General features: G+C 39.4%; 1 protein-coding gene across 3 annotated transcripts in view; it reads left to right on the top strand.

The window, feature by feature from the left end:
* Window positions 1–1,908: 1,908 nt before the first annotated feature.
* Window positions 1,909–15,296, top strand: part of kif26ab (kinesin family member 26Ab) — a 165,121-nt gene continuing 151,733 nt past the window's right edge. For 2 of the 3 annotated variants that reach the window (XM_061895270.1, XM_061895269.1), the window contains exons 1-2: window positions 1,909–2,327; window positions 3,768–3,986. In XM_061895270.1, coding sequence (XP_061751254.1) covers window positions 2,193–2,327; window positions 3,768–3,986 — 354 coding nt within the window. In that variant the 5' untranslated portion in view covers window positions 1,909–2,192. Of the gene's footprint in view, window positions 2,328–3,484; window positions 3,652–3,767; window positions 3,987–15,296 lie in introns of those variants that run through there. The other variant, XM_061895271.1, reaches the window with a different exon arrangement.

The following is a 15,296-nucleotide window of genomic DNA, read 5'->3' as shown; positions in this document are numbered from 1 at the left end:
TTTGCTCAAATTGTTCTTTGAGGATTTGTTTCTTTAATTCAATGAATATTGTCCACTTTTGCTTGTCAGCACAGTTTTTCACATTCACTGTCTTCCTTCCCATTCTTGGAAAAATAATGTTGTGTCAATCTCTAGTTTTAGGCAAACACTAGTGAGTAATGCCAGATGTTTTGGGTGGATTTATAGGAGTTCACCGTGGCATTTGCTATGCCAACTAATGGCAGGGATGTTTGAAACTCAAATTTGTTTTGCAACTTAAAGCATAACAATTAGCCGAAAGAAACAGCTCTTATCTTAAAAACACTCTTAAGTTGAGGAAACACGGTAGCATACATTCTTTCCTAGGGCCCCAATTAAGCCTGGGGCATCCCTCGCCATCATCTACTGCAGTTGTATTTAGCATAATAAGGCTATTTTTTTCCTGAAATGTGTAGCTCTTGGCAAAAAATATCTATTAAAGAACATACTGGCTCTCAAATAATGAATTGTAGGGAATAGTGTTTTTTTTTTTTTTTTTGGAAATGTGGCTCCAAGAACAATTTAGTTCAAAAGTCCTGCTATACAATGCAGCTGGCATTGTGGGATAGATTATGTCCAGTGCATGTTGCAGGACTATTCCAGTAAAGGCCCTCTACAAGACGGGACAGAGCCGCATCTACTTCCTCAGGAGGCTAAGATCCTTCAACGTCTGTACAAAGATGTTGAAGATGTTCTACGAGTCAGTGGTGGCGGGCACCTTCTTGTGCGCCGTGGCCTGCTGGGGCAGCGGGCTGAGAGCGAGGGACGCTAACAAACTGCACAAGCTGGTAGAGAAGGCCAGTAACGTGATGGGAGTGGAGCTGGACTCTCTGGCGGTGGTGTCAGAGGGGAGAAGTCTAGCAAAACTCCTAGCCATTATGGACAACACCTCCCACCAACTACACTCGGACCTTGCGGAGAGAATGAGCAGGTTCAGTGGAAGGCTCAGACTCCCAAAATGTAACACGGAACGACACAGGAGGTCCTTCATACCGACAGCAATCAGACTGTATAATGCATATGTTCCTTCTTGACTGCATTTAAATGTAGAATATATTTATATTATTCATATATATTACATATACCGTACTTTTCGGAGTACAAGTCGCTCCGGAGTATAAGTCGCACCTGCCGAAAATCCATAATAAAGAAGGAAAAACAACATATATAAGTCGCACTGGAGTATAAGTCGCATTTTTGGGGGAAATTTATTTGACAAAACCCAACACCAAGAATAGACATTTGAAAGGCAATTTAAAATAAATAAAGAATAGTTAAACAACAGGCTGAATAAGTGTACCTTATATGACCAACTGAGAAGGTCCCGGTTATGTTAACGTAACTTATTACGGTAAGAGTCATTCAAATAACTATAACATATAGAACATGATATACGTTTACCAAACAATCTGTCACTCCTAATCGATAAATCCCATGAAATCTTACATGTATATGTTTAGTCTCTTACGTGAATGAGCTAAATAATATTTGATATTTTACGGTAATGTGTTAATAAATTCACACATAAGTCGTTCCCTGAGTATAAGTCGCCAAACTATGAAAAAAACTGCGACTTATAGTCCGAAAAATACGGTATATATTATGTCATACTGTATTTGATTTATTATTGTTTATTGTGAGCGAACTGTGGTGCTGAATTTCCCCCAGGGATAAATAAAGTACTTTCTATTCTATTCTAAAAATAGTGCCATTAAATAAGCCCCGCATGAAGTCATTTGTGTGCATACTGTAAATATGATGGAAACATCACAGGGATGTGTTAGCGATTACGACCCGTAATGTCATGTCTATACATCTTTAGGACCTGACATGCAGAGACTCAAGAAAGGAGAGAGCGAGGGGGGGGGAGAGAGAGCTACAAAAGGAGGGTGAAGGGATGCAGGAGAGCAGAGAGGACCAGTGGGCTCTCCTCACATCATGTCCTAAGAAGAACCCCAGTGGATAGAAATATGTCTACGGATTGTTTGGCTTCACTGTGAGGACATTTGAGAAGATTACTCTGTGCCAACTCTCTGGATGTCAGGATTAAGACTAGCATGTGGACTTTTTTTTCTTCTTTTTGAACGGATACACACTCTTTCTTCGTCTTCTTTACATGGCTCTAAAGATGCTATAGTGGAATATAATACGCGTAGGCGATATTTGCAGCCCGCATGGCTTTACCGAACTCACCGGGGGCTCCCGGAAGCGGCAAGCCGGACCCCGGCGTCATCGACCTGGGGACCATCTTCGTTGACTCCGACATCATTTTTGGATTTACCAGTCACCTGCTGAAGAGGAAAACAAGGGTGAGAAAACGCCGAATGTGTGACGACATTGCATCTATTTAAGGAACAACAACACTTTTTTTAAATTATTATCAACAATCTTACCTCTTTAGGGTTTGACTCGTTTTTCTTACTTTTCCACTAAGTAATGGCGGATAATTGTTGTCAACATAACAAGTAAAATGGGTATAACTTCCGGCAGACTTATTAGAAACAGGCGCGAGCCACTTAACCACGCCCATATTAAAATAGACTACCATCATTCCACAATATTAAAAAATACACGTTTTATTTTTTGGCGTATCAAATAAAATATATAAAAGTACTCTTAGTTAGAAAAAAAACCTGTCTATATATGGTTGTCTTTTTTTGTTGTTGGGTGCGGGGTAGGGGGGTCATGCGAGTGCACGAGGTGCGCGAGGCCACAGTCTGACGTCATCCGAATGAAATATTAAAAAGTTTACCAATGAAATATTTACCTGCTGAAAGAATATATATATATATATATATATATATATATATATATATATATTAGATTAGATTAGATTAGATAGTACTTTATTTATTTATTCCGTCAGGAGTGTATATATATTTAAAGTATATATATATATATATATATATATATATATATACATATATATACATACATACATACATACATATATACATATATATATATATATATATATATATATATATATATATATATATATATATATATATATATATATATATATATATATATATACATATATATATATACCCGCTGCCATCCGGTTAAAGTGGGTGTCATGCGATGTTCTGCCAGATGATGGCGCCAGAGTAGCGTGAAATGTCCAATGTGCGTTGAGCCGCTGAAATGTATTCAACACTGGCATAAAGTGCCAGAGTGACCCGCTAAATTACACATTTGGGCGATAAAAACCTGGCAAAATTTAGTATGACAATACCATTTGCAGGTGTATGAGGTAAATAAAATCCATGCAACTGTAGTTTGTAATCTTACAGTGTTTAACATTACCAAAAATTACTAAAAAAAACAAACTCGGCAGAAATCGTTATTTTCTTCCAATACTGAGCTCATTTTGCAGAGGATACTTTTAGCCCTCCCATCCCGTCGCAATAACACCGCCTCCTGGCACCGAAAGTCCCCCCACTTGTAAACTCGCGTGTGGGACATGCTGACACCATCACGGATGACAGCTCACCCTCCACTCACCCCGGCAGCCAATGGCTCGTTAACAACCTTCCCCTTGGCTTGTTATAAGTCGTGCACTTCCAGGGAACAATGAATGCATCTGCTGGCGACAACCCACCTCCTGACTTAGGAGGAGTTGAAAGCAGTGTAAGTGTATATTTGTGATTCAAACATGTTGTCAAGATGCTGCACACACTTGTATGCGTGACGTTTGACCTGACAGGTGGCCTCAGCAAATCTCATCTCATGTTTTGCCGCTGAAGGTGCAGGGATGTCCTCCTGGAGAGTCTCCCAACGCCCCCAGGAAGAGACTCTTCTCCACGGAGGACGCTCGCTGCAGCAGCCGACCTCCCCCTGAGGGCGCCGGGTCGGTTTCAGTGGCAGAGACGCAGGAGAAGGGAGGCTTTTGTCACAGTTGTCAGAAAAAAGTGTCTGAGCTGAGGAAGCTGGCGTTGGCCCTGGCAGACAAAAACTCATTAAAGGTAGGTCTTGTGTTACATTTCCGACTGGGATTCAACACTTGATGTTTATCAAAAGGTACAAACATGACTATTTGACTCCAGGCTAACAGTGTGTACATGTGCATGTATGTTCAGAAAATAGTTTAGCACCCCCATTTAGGGGTTTTAACCTTTAACGTTTCAGGGAGCGTACTATGGAGCTATCTTCTAATGTTGTGTATTGTTCCATGAACAACTGTGTCCACATCCATTGTAATAATTTGATTGCATGCAATTATAGACCATGTTGTAGTCTAGCTGCAAACTTGTAAAAGTGCAGGAGGAACCAATATTACACTTTTACCTAAATATTGTACAGAATTACATTTTTATATTTAAATGTTATTGTACTTTTGCAGGGGATGAGAGGGCATGTAAACTGTTCTAGGAGTGCCTTAATGATACCTTTGTAAACTTGTTTTCGCCCACATTGCAGTTATGGCTGCTCTCAGAGGGTCGCTTGTTGTAGTGAATCTATATTAAAGTTAAAGTTAAAAGTACCACTGATAGTCAAACACACACTAGGTGTGGTGAATTACCCTCTGGATTTGACCCCTCCCCTTGTTCCACCCACTGGGAGGTGAGGGGAGCAGTGAGCAGCAGAGGTGGCCGCGCGCAGGAATCATTTTGATGATTTAATCCCAATTACATCCCATGATGCTGAGTGCCAAGCAGGGAGGTAATGGATCCCATTTTTACAGTCATTGGCATGACTCGACCCGGGTTTGAACTCATGATCTACCGATCTCAGGTAGGACACTCTAACCCAGCGTTTCTCAAAGTGTGGGGCGGGCCCCACTGGTGGGGAATAGAGAAATGACAGGTGGGGCGCAAGGAACGGGAATACATTTTACTTAAATTATTATTTTTTTTTTTATTATATTCTTAGATTTTTTTTTTTTACTATGCTTTCGTTTTCTATACACACTGTAAATCACTTTGTGATTCTGTCTGTGAAATCCGCTATATAAATAAATGTAAATTACTTATTTTTCCTCTAGGCTTTAAATTTCTAGGTAGGAGCGAAAGTTTGACAGACATAGCAACAGTAACTAATGGGTGCGGGGCTAAGTGGAACAATCTTTCACGGCAGGCTAATGTGTGGACCACAATTACACAAAATGGATAAATTTGTGACTCACACCTCAAAGGTTGTCGAGCCAGTGCCTGCAGAGAAACAAAAATCTGACGGGCTTAATCAACCAAAAAGCCAACCGAAAAGAAAATATGATGAAGGGTATCTTGCTCTTGGATTCACGGCAACGGTGGTGGGGCAGAGGAGAGACCCCTGTGTGTTCTGTGTCTAAAACCGCTAGCGGCAGACAGCATGAGACCCAACAAATTAAAGAGACACCTCGAGACCACACTCCCCAATCACGTCAATAAGCCACTTGATTTCATTCAAAGTAAACTGGCAGAGTAGTTATTTTATTTATTGTTGAACTTGATGTAAGTTATACCACAGCTGCACAGTTATTTTATTTATTATTGAACTTGATGTTAATTTATGTTATTGAGTATACAACTTGAATGTTACTTGATGTTCAATAAATTTGAAAATGTTGAGCTTGGCATTAGCGTTCTGTTGGGGCGATGGGGGCAGGTGGGGCTTGAAAACTCCCCCTTGTCCAAAGTGGGGGATGACAAAAAAAGTTTTGAGAACCACTGCTCCAACCACAATAATAATAATAATAATAATAATGGATTAGATTTATATCGCGCTTTTCTATTGTTGGATACTCAAAGCGCTCACAGAGAAGTGGGAACGCATCATTCATTCACACCTGGTGGTGGTAAGCTACATCAGTAGCCACAGCTGCCCTGGGGTAGACTGACGGAAGCGTGGCTGCCAGTTTGCGCCTACGGCCCCTCCGACCACCACCAATCATTCATTCATCATTCATTCACCAGTGTGAGCGGCACCGGGGGCAAAGGGTGAAGTGTCCTGCCCAAGGACACAACGGCAGCGATTTGGATGTCAATAGGTGAGAAGCGAACCTGCAACCCTCAGGTTTCTGGCCGGTCGCTCTACCCACTACGCCATGCCGCCCCCAAGGCCACTGAGCAGGTTTATACTGAATGTATAAATATATATATATATATATATATATATATATATATATATATATATATATATATATATATATATATATATATATACATATGTATATATATATATATATATATATATATATATATATATATATATATATATATATATATATATATATAATGTATGTATATATATGTATTTATATATACCATTTACTAAAGAGTCATATATGCGGGGGCCATTTTCATATAATTTTGTTTCAATCAATCAATGTTTACTTATATAGCCCTAAATCACTAGTGTCTCAAAGGGCTGCACAAACCACAACACAAACCACTACGGTAGGCCCACCTAAGGGCAAGGAAAACTCATACCCAGTGGGACGTCGGTGACAATGATGACTATGAGAACCTTGGAGAGGACGAAAGCAATGGATGTCGAGCGGGTCTAACACGATACTGTGAAAGTTCAATCCATAATGGATTCAACACAGTCACGAGAGTCCAGTCCAAAGCGGATCCAACACAGCAGCGAGAGTCCCGTTCACAGCGGAGCCAGCAGAAAAACATCCCAAGCGGAGGCGGATCCGCAGCGCAGAGATGTCCCAAGCCGATACACAGGCAAGCAGTACATGGCCACCGGATCGGACCGGACCCCCTCCACAAGGGAGAGTGGGACATAGGAGAAAAAGAAAAGAAACGGCAGATCAACTGGTTTAAAAAGGGAGTCTATTTAAAGGCTAGAGTATACAAATGAGTTTTAAGGTGAGACTTAAATGCTTCTCCTGAGGTGGCATCTCGAACTGTTACCGGGAGGGCATTCCAGAGTACTGGAGCCCGAAATGAAAACGCCCTATAGCCCGCAGACTTTTTTTGGGCTTTGGAAATCACTAATAAGCCGGAGTCCTTTGAACGCAGATTTCTTGCCGGGACATATGGTACAATACAATCGGCAGGATAGGATGGAGCTAGACCGTGTAGTATTTTATACGTAAGTAGTAAAACCTTAAAGTCACATCTTAAGTGCACAGGAAGCCAGTGCAGGTGAGCCAGTACAGGCGTAATGTGATCAAACTTTCTTGTTCTTGTCAAAAGTCTAGCAGCCGCATTTTGTACCAACTGTAATCTTTTAATGCTAGACATGGGGAGACCCGAAAATAATACGTTACAGTAGTCGAGGCGAGACGTAACAAACGCATGGATAATGATTTTAGCGTCTTTAGTGGACAGAATGGAGCGAATTTTAGCGATATTACGGAGATGAAAGAAGGCCGTTTTAGTAACGCTTTTAATGTGTGACTCAAAGGAGAGAGTTTGGTCGAAGATAATACCCAGATTATTTACTGTGTTGCCTTGTTTAATTGTTTGGTTGTCAAATGTTAAAGTTGTATTATTAAATAGAGGTCGGTGTCTAGCAGGACCGATAATCACTATTTCCGTTTTTTTGGCGTTGAGTTGCAAAAAGTTAGCGGACATCCATTGTTTATTTTCATTAAGACACGCATCCAGCTGACTACAGTCTGGCGTGTAAGACAAAAACATATATTTGAAGGCAATACCTATCGTCAGCTTTGTTAAAAGTTAAAGTACCACTGATAGTCACACAGACACAAAGTGTGGTGGAATTACCCTCTACATTTGACCCATCCCCTTGTTCCACCCCCTGGGAGGTGAGGGGAGCAGTGAGCAGCAGCGGTCGCAGGGCCCGGGAATAATTTTTGGTGATTCAACCCCCAATTCCAACCCTTGATGCTGAGTGCGAAGCAGGGAGGAAATGGGTCCCATTTTTGTAGTCTCGGCCAGGGTTTGAACTCACGACCTACCGATCTTAGGGCAGACACTCTAACAAGTATTTTATTCCCACAAAAAATGTTTGGAATGTACATTAATAATACAGGGGTGTCCCAACTTTTTTCAACGAGGGCCATTTACTATAAAGTCAAATATGCGGGGGCCATTTTCATATAATTTTGTTTTGTAAATAAAAATAAAAAAAAGCCAAAAACAGGTATTACATATATCTAAAGTCAGCTTTGTGTGACAAAGTGTACTATTAAGAATTATTACAGAGGTAAAAACACAACAACAGTAAAACTGTGAACAAAAGAACAAAATGACGTAATGTTATGAGAAAAAGCTGACACTTTGATATTTACAGTATAATGGATAATAATACTTTGTAACTCATAACAAAAAGCTAACCCTAAGTTTTGTCTTTAAATACTAGATGTATAATGTCTGTTTTTATCTTCTTTTTTTTTTTTTTTTACAAAATAAAAAAAAAATTAAAATGGCCCCATACATTTTGACTTATTGGTATACAACCTTTGGTGGAAAAAGTTTGTATATCACTGAATTATTTAGAGCTTTTTCTTATTACATCAGAAATGTTTTTTTTTTTACATGTTTTACCGTTGTTTTTTTAATAAATGTATATTTTGTGGGCCAACAAAACTCGAGCTCCGGGTCCCACTTCAGACATTCCTGTGTTGATATAATGTTTTTGCATGTTCAGATAGTTCTCAAGTTTAAAATGAATGCAATTGTATGCAGTACATGCATTTTTTCTGTCAAAATTGAAAGAATCAATGCATTTATTTAGAAGGATGAAGTGCTTTATTCACACACATTATTTACAGACTTTTGCGGGCCTCATAACCCAAGTTGCTGTCACCTGTTGCACATTTACACAAATAACCAAATAAAAATCAGATGGTTCTCATTACTTGTTTGAGTCATGCAAGCTCAAAATATTTCATCTCCACCCTATAGCTGCTATTAACTCTCATATTTACACATGGTTGAATTAAACCCACCCGGCAATTAGTAAGCGAAAATGCACGAAAAGCTCTCAACATCTGCTGGAAATCTTGTTTATTGCCGTGCTTACTTAAACCAACTGGCATTGAATACCAAATTGTGGAGGGGTTTGTAGACTTTGAAATTGGGTCATTGTTTGGTCAAACAATGCTTATCTCTTTATTTTGCTGTTGGGTGTAAAGGAGGGGGGTGGGGGTGATTGGATTGAATTAAGCTTGCCTCAGACTTTGTAGACGGAGAAGGAAGTGGAGTCCCAGTCGACCTTCAGCGCGCATTGAAAGTGTTCCTGTATGGCTGCTGGTACAGTTCCCACCACTGTTAAATATAGGCCCTGAGACTACTGTTGTTGTGGCGGGCTGCGATTGCCAGCCCTCCGCCCCCGGCCTGGTCCTGCCTTTTGTTGTTCCATTTTTAGCAAGGGAGTCTAAAAAGTCAGATTGGATTACACCTCTTTAAGGTTCTCCCCCTAAATCCCGTTGCAGTTGATGGTCATACGGAGGCAGGTAGACAAGGGACAAGGGGCACCTGGGCTCGGAGTTCCAGACATCTGTATGTGTGGTCTCTGCTTGGCAGCATATCAGATCCATATTCAGGTATCAGGTAAAAAGAACACATTACGCTTCCCCTTGAGTGCTATTATCTCCCATGGGAACGGACCGCCCCTTTCAGCACGGGACTTTTCAACGGTGCTTTGTGGCTTTCACCAGGTGCTCTGTCTGCTAGAAGATCACTATTTAACACTTGTTGATGGCTAAATTGGGCCTTAACTCCGGGGTGGCAAACAGTGTACTTTAATTTTAGTAGGGTCATGACATGGGTCAATGCATAATAAAGCCACTGTCTTTGTGAGTCTGAGCTGTGCACCTGTTGGCCCTTATATTGAGGACCAGGTTGTGGAAAATTGCTTCCTCAAGTCAGAAAAGGGGCGACTCTTGCTGAATTTGCAATGGGGCTACCTGCTTAAATTGGCCAATGTTGTGTCTGGAATTTACATGGCTAAACGAGAGCGTAGATTGTTTACTTGAAGTCCACCCTCTTCATCCGGCGGCGGTCTCCTTTTTGTAAGAAGGAAGTGGGCTTGGTCCCCAGACACAACCTCCCCCAACCTAGTTCCAGACTTATTGTTTGAATACAGTAGTGCAGATTAGGAGAAAATTCAGAGTCTTTGTTGCGTAATTCATACAGTCAGAAAAGTAGTGTGCTCCTTCGGTGTCGTCTTTGGATTAAAGTTGTAACGTTTCTTTTAATGAGAGGAACACCAGTTGCCTCAATTTCACAGCTTGGAATGGATACTAATGTTCTTAAAGTGGACTGATGATGATTTTTGATCTACATTTAAACCACTTCCTTGTTCTCCAGATAATATGTATTGTATAAGTTTGGTGCAAAATTTGTGTAAATCTTTTACGAGTCTGTCTGCAAGATGTTTGATTCAGGATGCCTTTCCAGATTGCAAATAAAATTACGCCCACACCCTCCAAAAGCATCATAATTAGTTACTTGAAAATGTACACCGTTAGATATATAGTTTGAAATTGTCACAATATTTTCTTTCCAGACATTCATCCATCCATCCATCCATCCATTTTCTACCGATTGTCCATTTTGGGGTCGCGGGTGTGTCGCATATCAGACATGGTCGAAATTTAACTTAAGCGACATTAAATTACAAAGCAAGCCAGGATGACAAAGGAACTGAAAGAGGCTTGTAATAAAAAAAATACATTATAAAATACATTTATAACGCAAATATCCATATGGAGAGAAGTTAGGCACACAACATACAAGAACAAACTAACCAGCATCTTTTAAACATTTAGGAAATAATATTACAGTCATTTATTGGACAGGTACACAAATAACATGAGAGCAACATGGGGAATCCTAAATAGCATACTTTAAAATGGTGCTAAGAAGGATTACCCTCAATATTTCTCGGATAGAAACATGAAAAATAACAATATTATGACGACCAGGTTGCATGATGATGGGGGGTTCGTTCTCCCAGGATGCAAACAGACTTCGAGCACAGCGTGCAGGTAGGAAATGATTTATTTTAGAAATAAATCAGACGGGAACAAAAAAAAACGTGCTCATAGCACGGTAGGCAAAATCTATAAGGGGCTAGCGTGGGAGCTAGCAAGTAAAATAGCCTAGCGTGGAAGCTAGCAGGTAAAGAGCAGGAAAAAACTGTCGTCGACTGTTGCATAAAGCAAATTAGGAAGCCAGACTTAGTGAGGCCAGGATCTAGACTAAATAGCTCTCTGATTAGTGCCCGGGCAACAGGTGAGCGTCTCGAACACTAACCAGAGGCAGGTGAATGTAATCTGCCGTCATGGCAACTGAAACATACAAACTCAAAAGGTGCTGAAAACGACTTGTGGTGGCGACTTGTCCAGGGTGTACCCCATCTTCCGCCCGATTGTAGCTGAGATAGGCACCGGCGCCCCCCGCGACCCCCAAAGTGAATAAGCGGTAGAAAATGGATGGATGGATGGGATGGGCATCAGAGGGTCGGTTTTAAACTGGATTAGAAGCTACTTATCTAACAGGAAGCAATACGTGAAGGTAGGTGAACATGCAAATACATCGCTAATATATCTTGTGCCATACTCCAGGGATCAATACTGGGACAAAAATTGTTCAACCTCTATATAAACAACATTAGTAAAGTTACAAAGGATTTTTCATCAGGAGAGAACACACATAAACTAATACAAGTAGTGACAGAAGAAATGAACTAATTAAAGAAAAACAGATTATATTTGAATCTCAGTGAAACTAAAATGATGCTATATAGAAACAGCAGAAGAGAAAGTCAAATACAAAAACAAATAGACAAAGTAGATATTGACAGAGCAAAATAGATCAAGTTTGTGGGTGTAACAATAGATGATAAAATTAATTGTAAATATCATTTAAAAAAAATACAACATAAGGTAGCGAGAAACACTTTAATAATGACTAAAGCAAACTATATTCTGGACCAAAACTAGCTCCTTATTTTCTACTGCTCGCTAATAATACCATATTTGAGGTATTATGTAGAAATATGAGGAAACAACTACAAAATGTTGCTTATTTTACTGTACTAACTGTGTTACAAAAGAGATCAGTTAAAATAACACATGACATTGACTATCAAGAACATTCAAACACTTTATTTATTGAATTAAAAATATTGAAATTCAATGATTTGATACCTTTGCAAAAAGCTAAAAATATGCACAAAGCAAACTATATGTTGCTACTCAAAAATGTAAAACAATTCTTCTCAAAAAAAGACTAGATTCATAACCTTAGAGAAAAATTAAACTGAAAACATTTGTATAAACGTACAACTCTTAAGAGCTTTAGTGCGTTAGTATGTGGAATTAAATTATGGAATGGATTTAGCAGAGAAGTCAAACAATGTACTAATATGGTCCAATTTAACTGTTTACAAAGTGCAAAGAAGAATAATTCTGATAAATGTCTTTAACCTTATTGAAAAATGTGATAACTATTCATTTTATTGTGTGAATCACAACTTATTTAACTATCTATTGAGAACTTTTTTTTTTATGGAATTATATTGTGTACAGATTGAGAACAGGAAGTGAACAAAATGAGTTAGTAATTGCTATGAAATGGTAAAAAGGGGGAGAGGGGTGAAATAAGTTCTGCTTCTTCTTGCCCCTTTTTGGACATATTGTGATGAGGAACTGAAAAAATATCATGTATCATATTGTAACTGTATGCTTGTTTAAAATAAACCAAAACCCTAAACTAGACAATTTACGATATAAATTATGTACATTTTGTCAACGATACAGATTTTAATACTATTGTTATATCATAATGATACATTTAATGACACATTCAAGCTGTGCCCTGCAAAAACAACCCAACAAACGCCATGTCCTCGACACAATGTACAGTACCATTCTCTCTCGTGACTAATGTCTCTCCAGAGTGCAGCAAAGCCACTTCTAAGTCAGCAATCCTCGCCACCAAGGAGGCAAATAAAATATTTTCGTCATCAAGTGTCATTCCCTAGCTAAAGTTGCTATAGTACACACCATAGGAGGATATGCTAATCGCTAGCCTCAAACTAGACATTTTTAATGTAAACAAATGTGGGCGGATCAATACAAATTTTGAGACTACAAAGTAGATTGTATAATACTAGAGGAGTTAGATCGATCTATATATTTTTTTTTATCAAAACATTTTTTTGTTATTTTTGTATTGTTTACAAACTCAAAAATAAGACCCTGCATAGGGGAGGACTTTTATTTTTCAAATTTTGCCTATGGTTCACAATCCTTATGACAAACAAGATTACAAAAGTTTTTTTTTTTTTTTTTTTCATTTTAATATGTAACAATCGGCTCGTTCTAGGTGGCTAGCAATGCAGTTAAGGGAAGCAATCCATTCTGCCTCCAAGTCACTTTTAAAAAATGCATCCAAAAACTGCCAACAATACTTCATTTACGTTCCATGCCTGTATGATCCTGGGATTGTTGTGGCTCTAATGGGGCCGTGCCAGCAATTCAAGGGTTGCAGGTTCGACTCCAGCTTCTGCCATCCTAATCATGGCCGTTGTGTCTTGGGCAAGACACTTCCCCCACTTTGCTCCCAGTGGCACCTCCACTGCTGTGTGAATGAGCAGGACTCCCTTAAAAAAGAGGTTCTTAATCTAAATGGGACTTTTCAGGCTAAATAAACAAAAATAAAATAAATAATATTAGTAATAACTGAGCTGTAGTGACATTGTTATTGTAAGAGCAAACACGGAGAAACATTTTTTCTAGCATAGTAACACATCGCCTTGCGACGGCATGCTACGGCATGAGCCGTAAGCTAGCTTCTGCATCAGCAGCTGAATGATTTTTGAGTTTGTAATGCACAACACAATGCGATAGGACACAATTTTGTATAATATCTGTAAATTATTAGCCCACATTTCACATTTTGTTTATACACAGCTAGCTCAACCGTGTATGTACTGTAGTTGTAATAACACACATGAAGTACTGAATGTATCATAATCAATATTATAGTGACTCTTTCGATGGACAGTTGTGTGTTCGGTTCAGCTGGCCGGGCACATTCTTTTCCAGTTTAGTTTGGGTAAGCACTCCATTTATGTCGGCATTGCTCGGCTCCAAGGTTCATATTTACAGCGTCAAAGTTTCGTCAACTATACTCTCTTGGTTTACGCCCGCTCTATTGTTTAAGCCTTTCTCCGTGCTTGCTTGTAGAAGCAGTACTTTATCATCCGTATATTCAGGTACAAAAAGATAAAGTTGTGAATCCTCATTTGTCCAAAAATAGTCATCTTTGTTGTCTGTTATTAAGTCTGGCATGATTACAACATATTTGCGTTTATTTCAGGAAGTAGGAACACACATTTGTTGCCTGAAGTGTGTTTCTACGGAAACAGAAATAAATGCGCTGAGGGAATATGATCCGGTAATGCATAAAATCCCCAAAATACAGGAAATTTTGTACATATTGCATATTGTGAACGTTTCTCGTACTACATGATATATTTATTTGCAGTGTGCAAATACAATGTTGATGGAGGGTTTTGAAGTTGTTTTTGAGCGCTTTGAAGGCTACATTAGTGCATATTGCAAGTTTTTTTTTTTAATCATCCTTAAACTCCCCCCCAAAAACATGTGTGTTCTTGTTGATTGCGAACAATAAGCAAAATTCCAAAAAAAAGTGCAAGTCTTCTTCAAGACAGGATTTTCAAACTGTGGTACGTTTACCACTAGTGGTGTGCAGGCTCCATCTATGGGTACACCAAATAATCACTTGATTAAAGTACAGTGTTTTATTTTTGTATGTAAAAAGGCAGTATTACTGTTCAAACTGTGTGTATTGTTACAGTGGCCAAAATATAAATATGAAATACAACTTCTGCCTTGTTTTTCATGAATACTTTGGCATACTATGCTACTGTATTTTAATGTTTGTCATTATGGTGGTACTTAGAAAGCCAAGTTTTTCTGAGGCGGTACTTGGTGAAAAAAGTTTGAGAACCACTGCTTTAAGGGCAGAAATGAATTGGGGCGGCATGGCGTAGTGGGTAGAGCGGCCGTGCCAGAAACCTGAGGGTTGCAGGTTCGCTTACCACCTATTGACATCCAAAAAATCGCTGCCGTTGTGTCCTTGGGCAGGACACTTCACCCTTTGCCCCCGGTGCCGCTCACACTGGTGAATGAATGATGAATGAATGATTGGTGGGGGTCGGAGGGGCCGTAGGCGCAAACTGGCAGCCACGCTTCCGTCAGTCTACCCCAGGGCAGCTGTGGCTACAGATTTAGCTTACCACCACCAGGTGTGAATGAATGATGGGTTCCCACTTCTCTGTGAGCGCTTTGAGTATCTAACAATAGAAAAGCGCGATATAAACCTAATCCATTATTA

This window comes from Nerophis ophidion, linkage group LG03 (assembly GCF_033978795.1).
Source record: "Nerophis ophidion isolate RoL-2023_Sa linkage group LG03, RoL_Noph_v1.0, whole genome shotgun sequence".
NCBI lineage: Eukaryota > Metazoa > Chordata > Actinopteri > Syngnathiformes > Syngnathidae > Nerophis > Nerophis ophidion.
The sequence above is the reverse complement of the archived record's forward strand: the minus strand, read 5'-3'. Positions and strand labels throughout refer to the sequence as shown.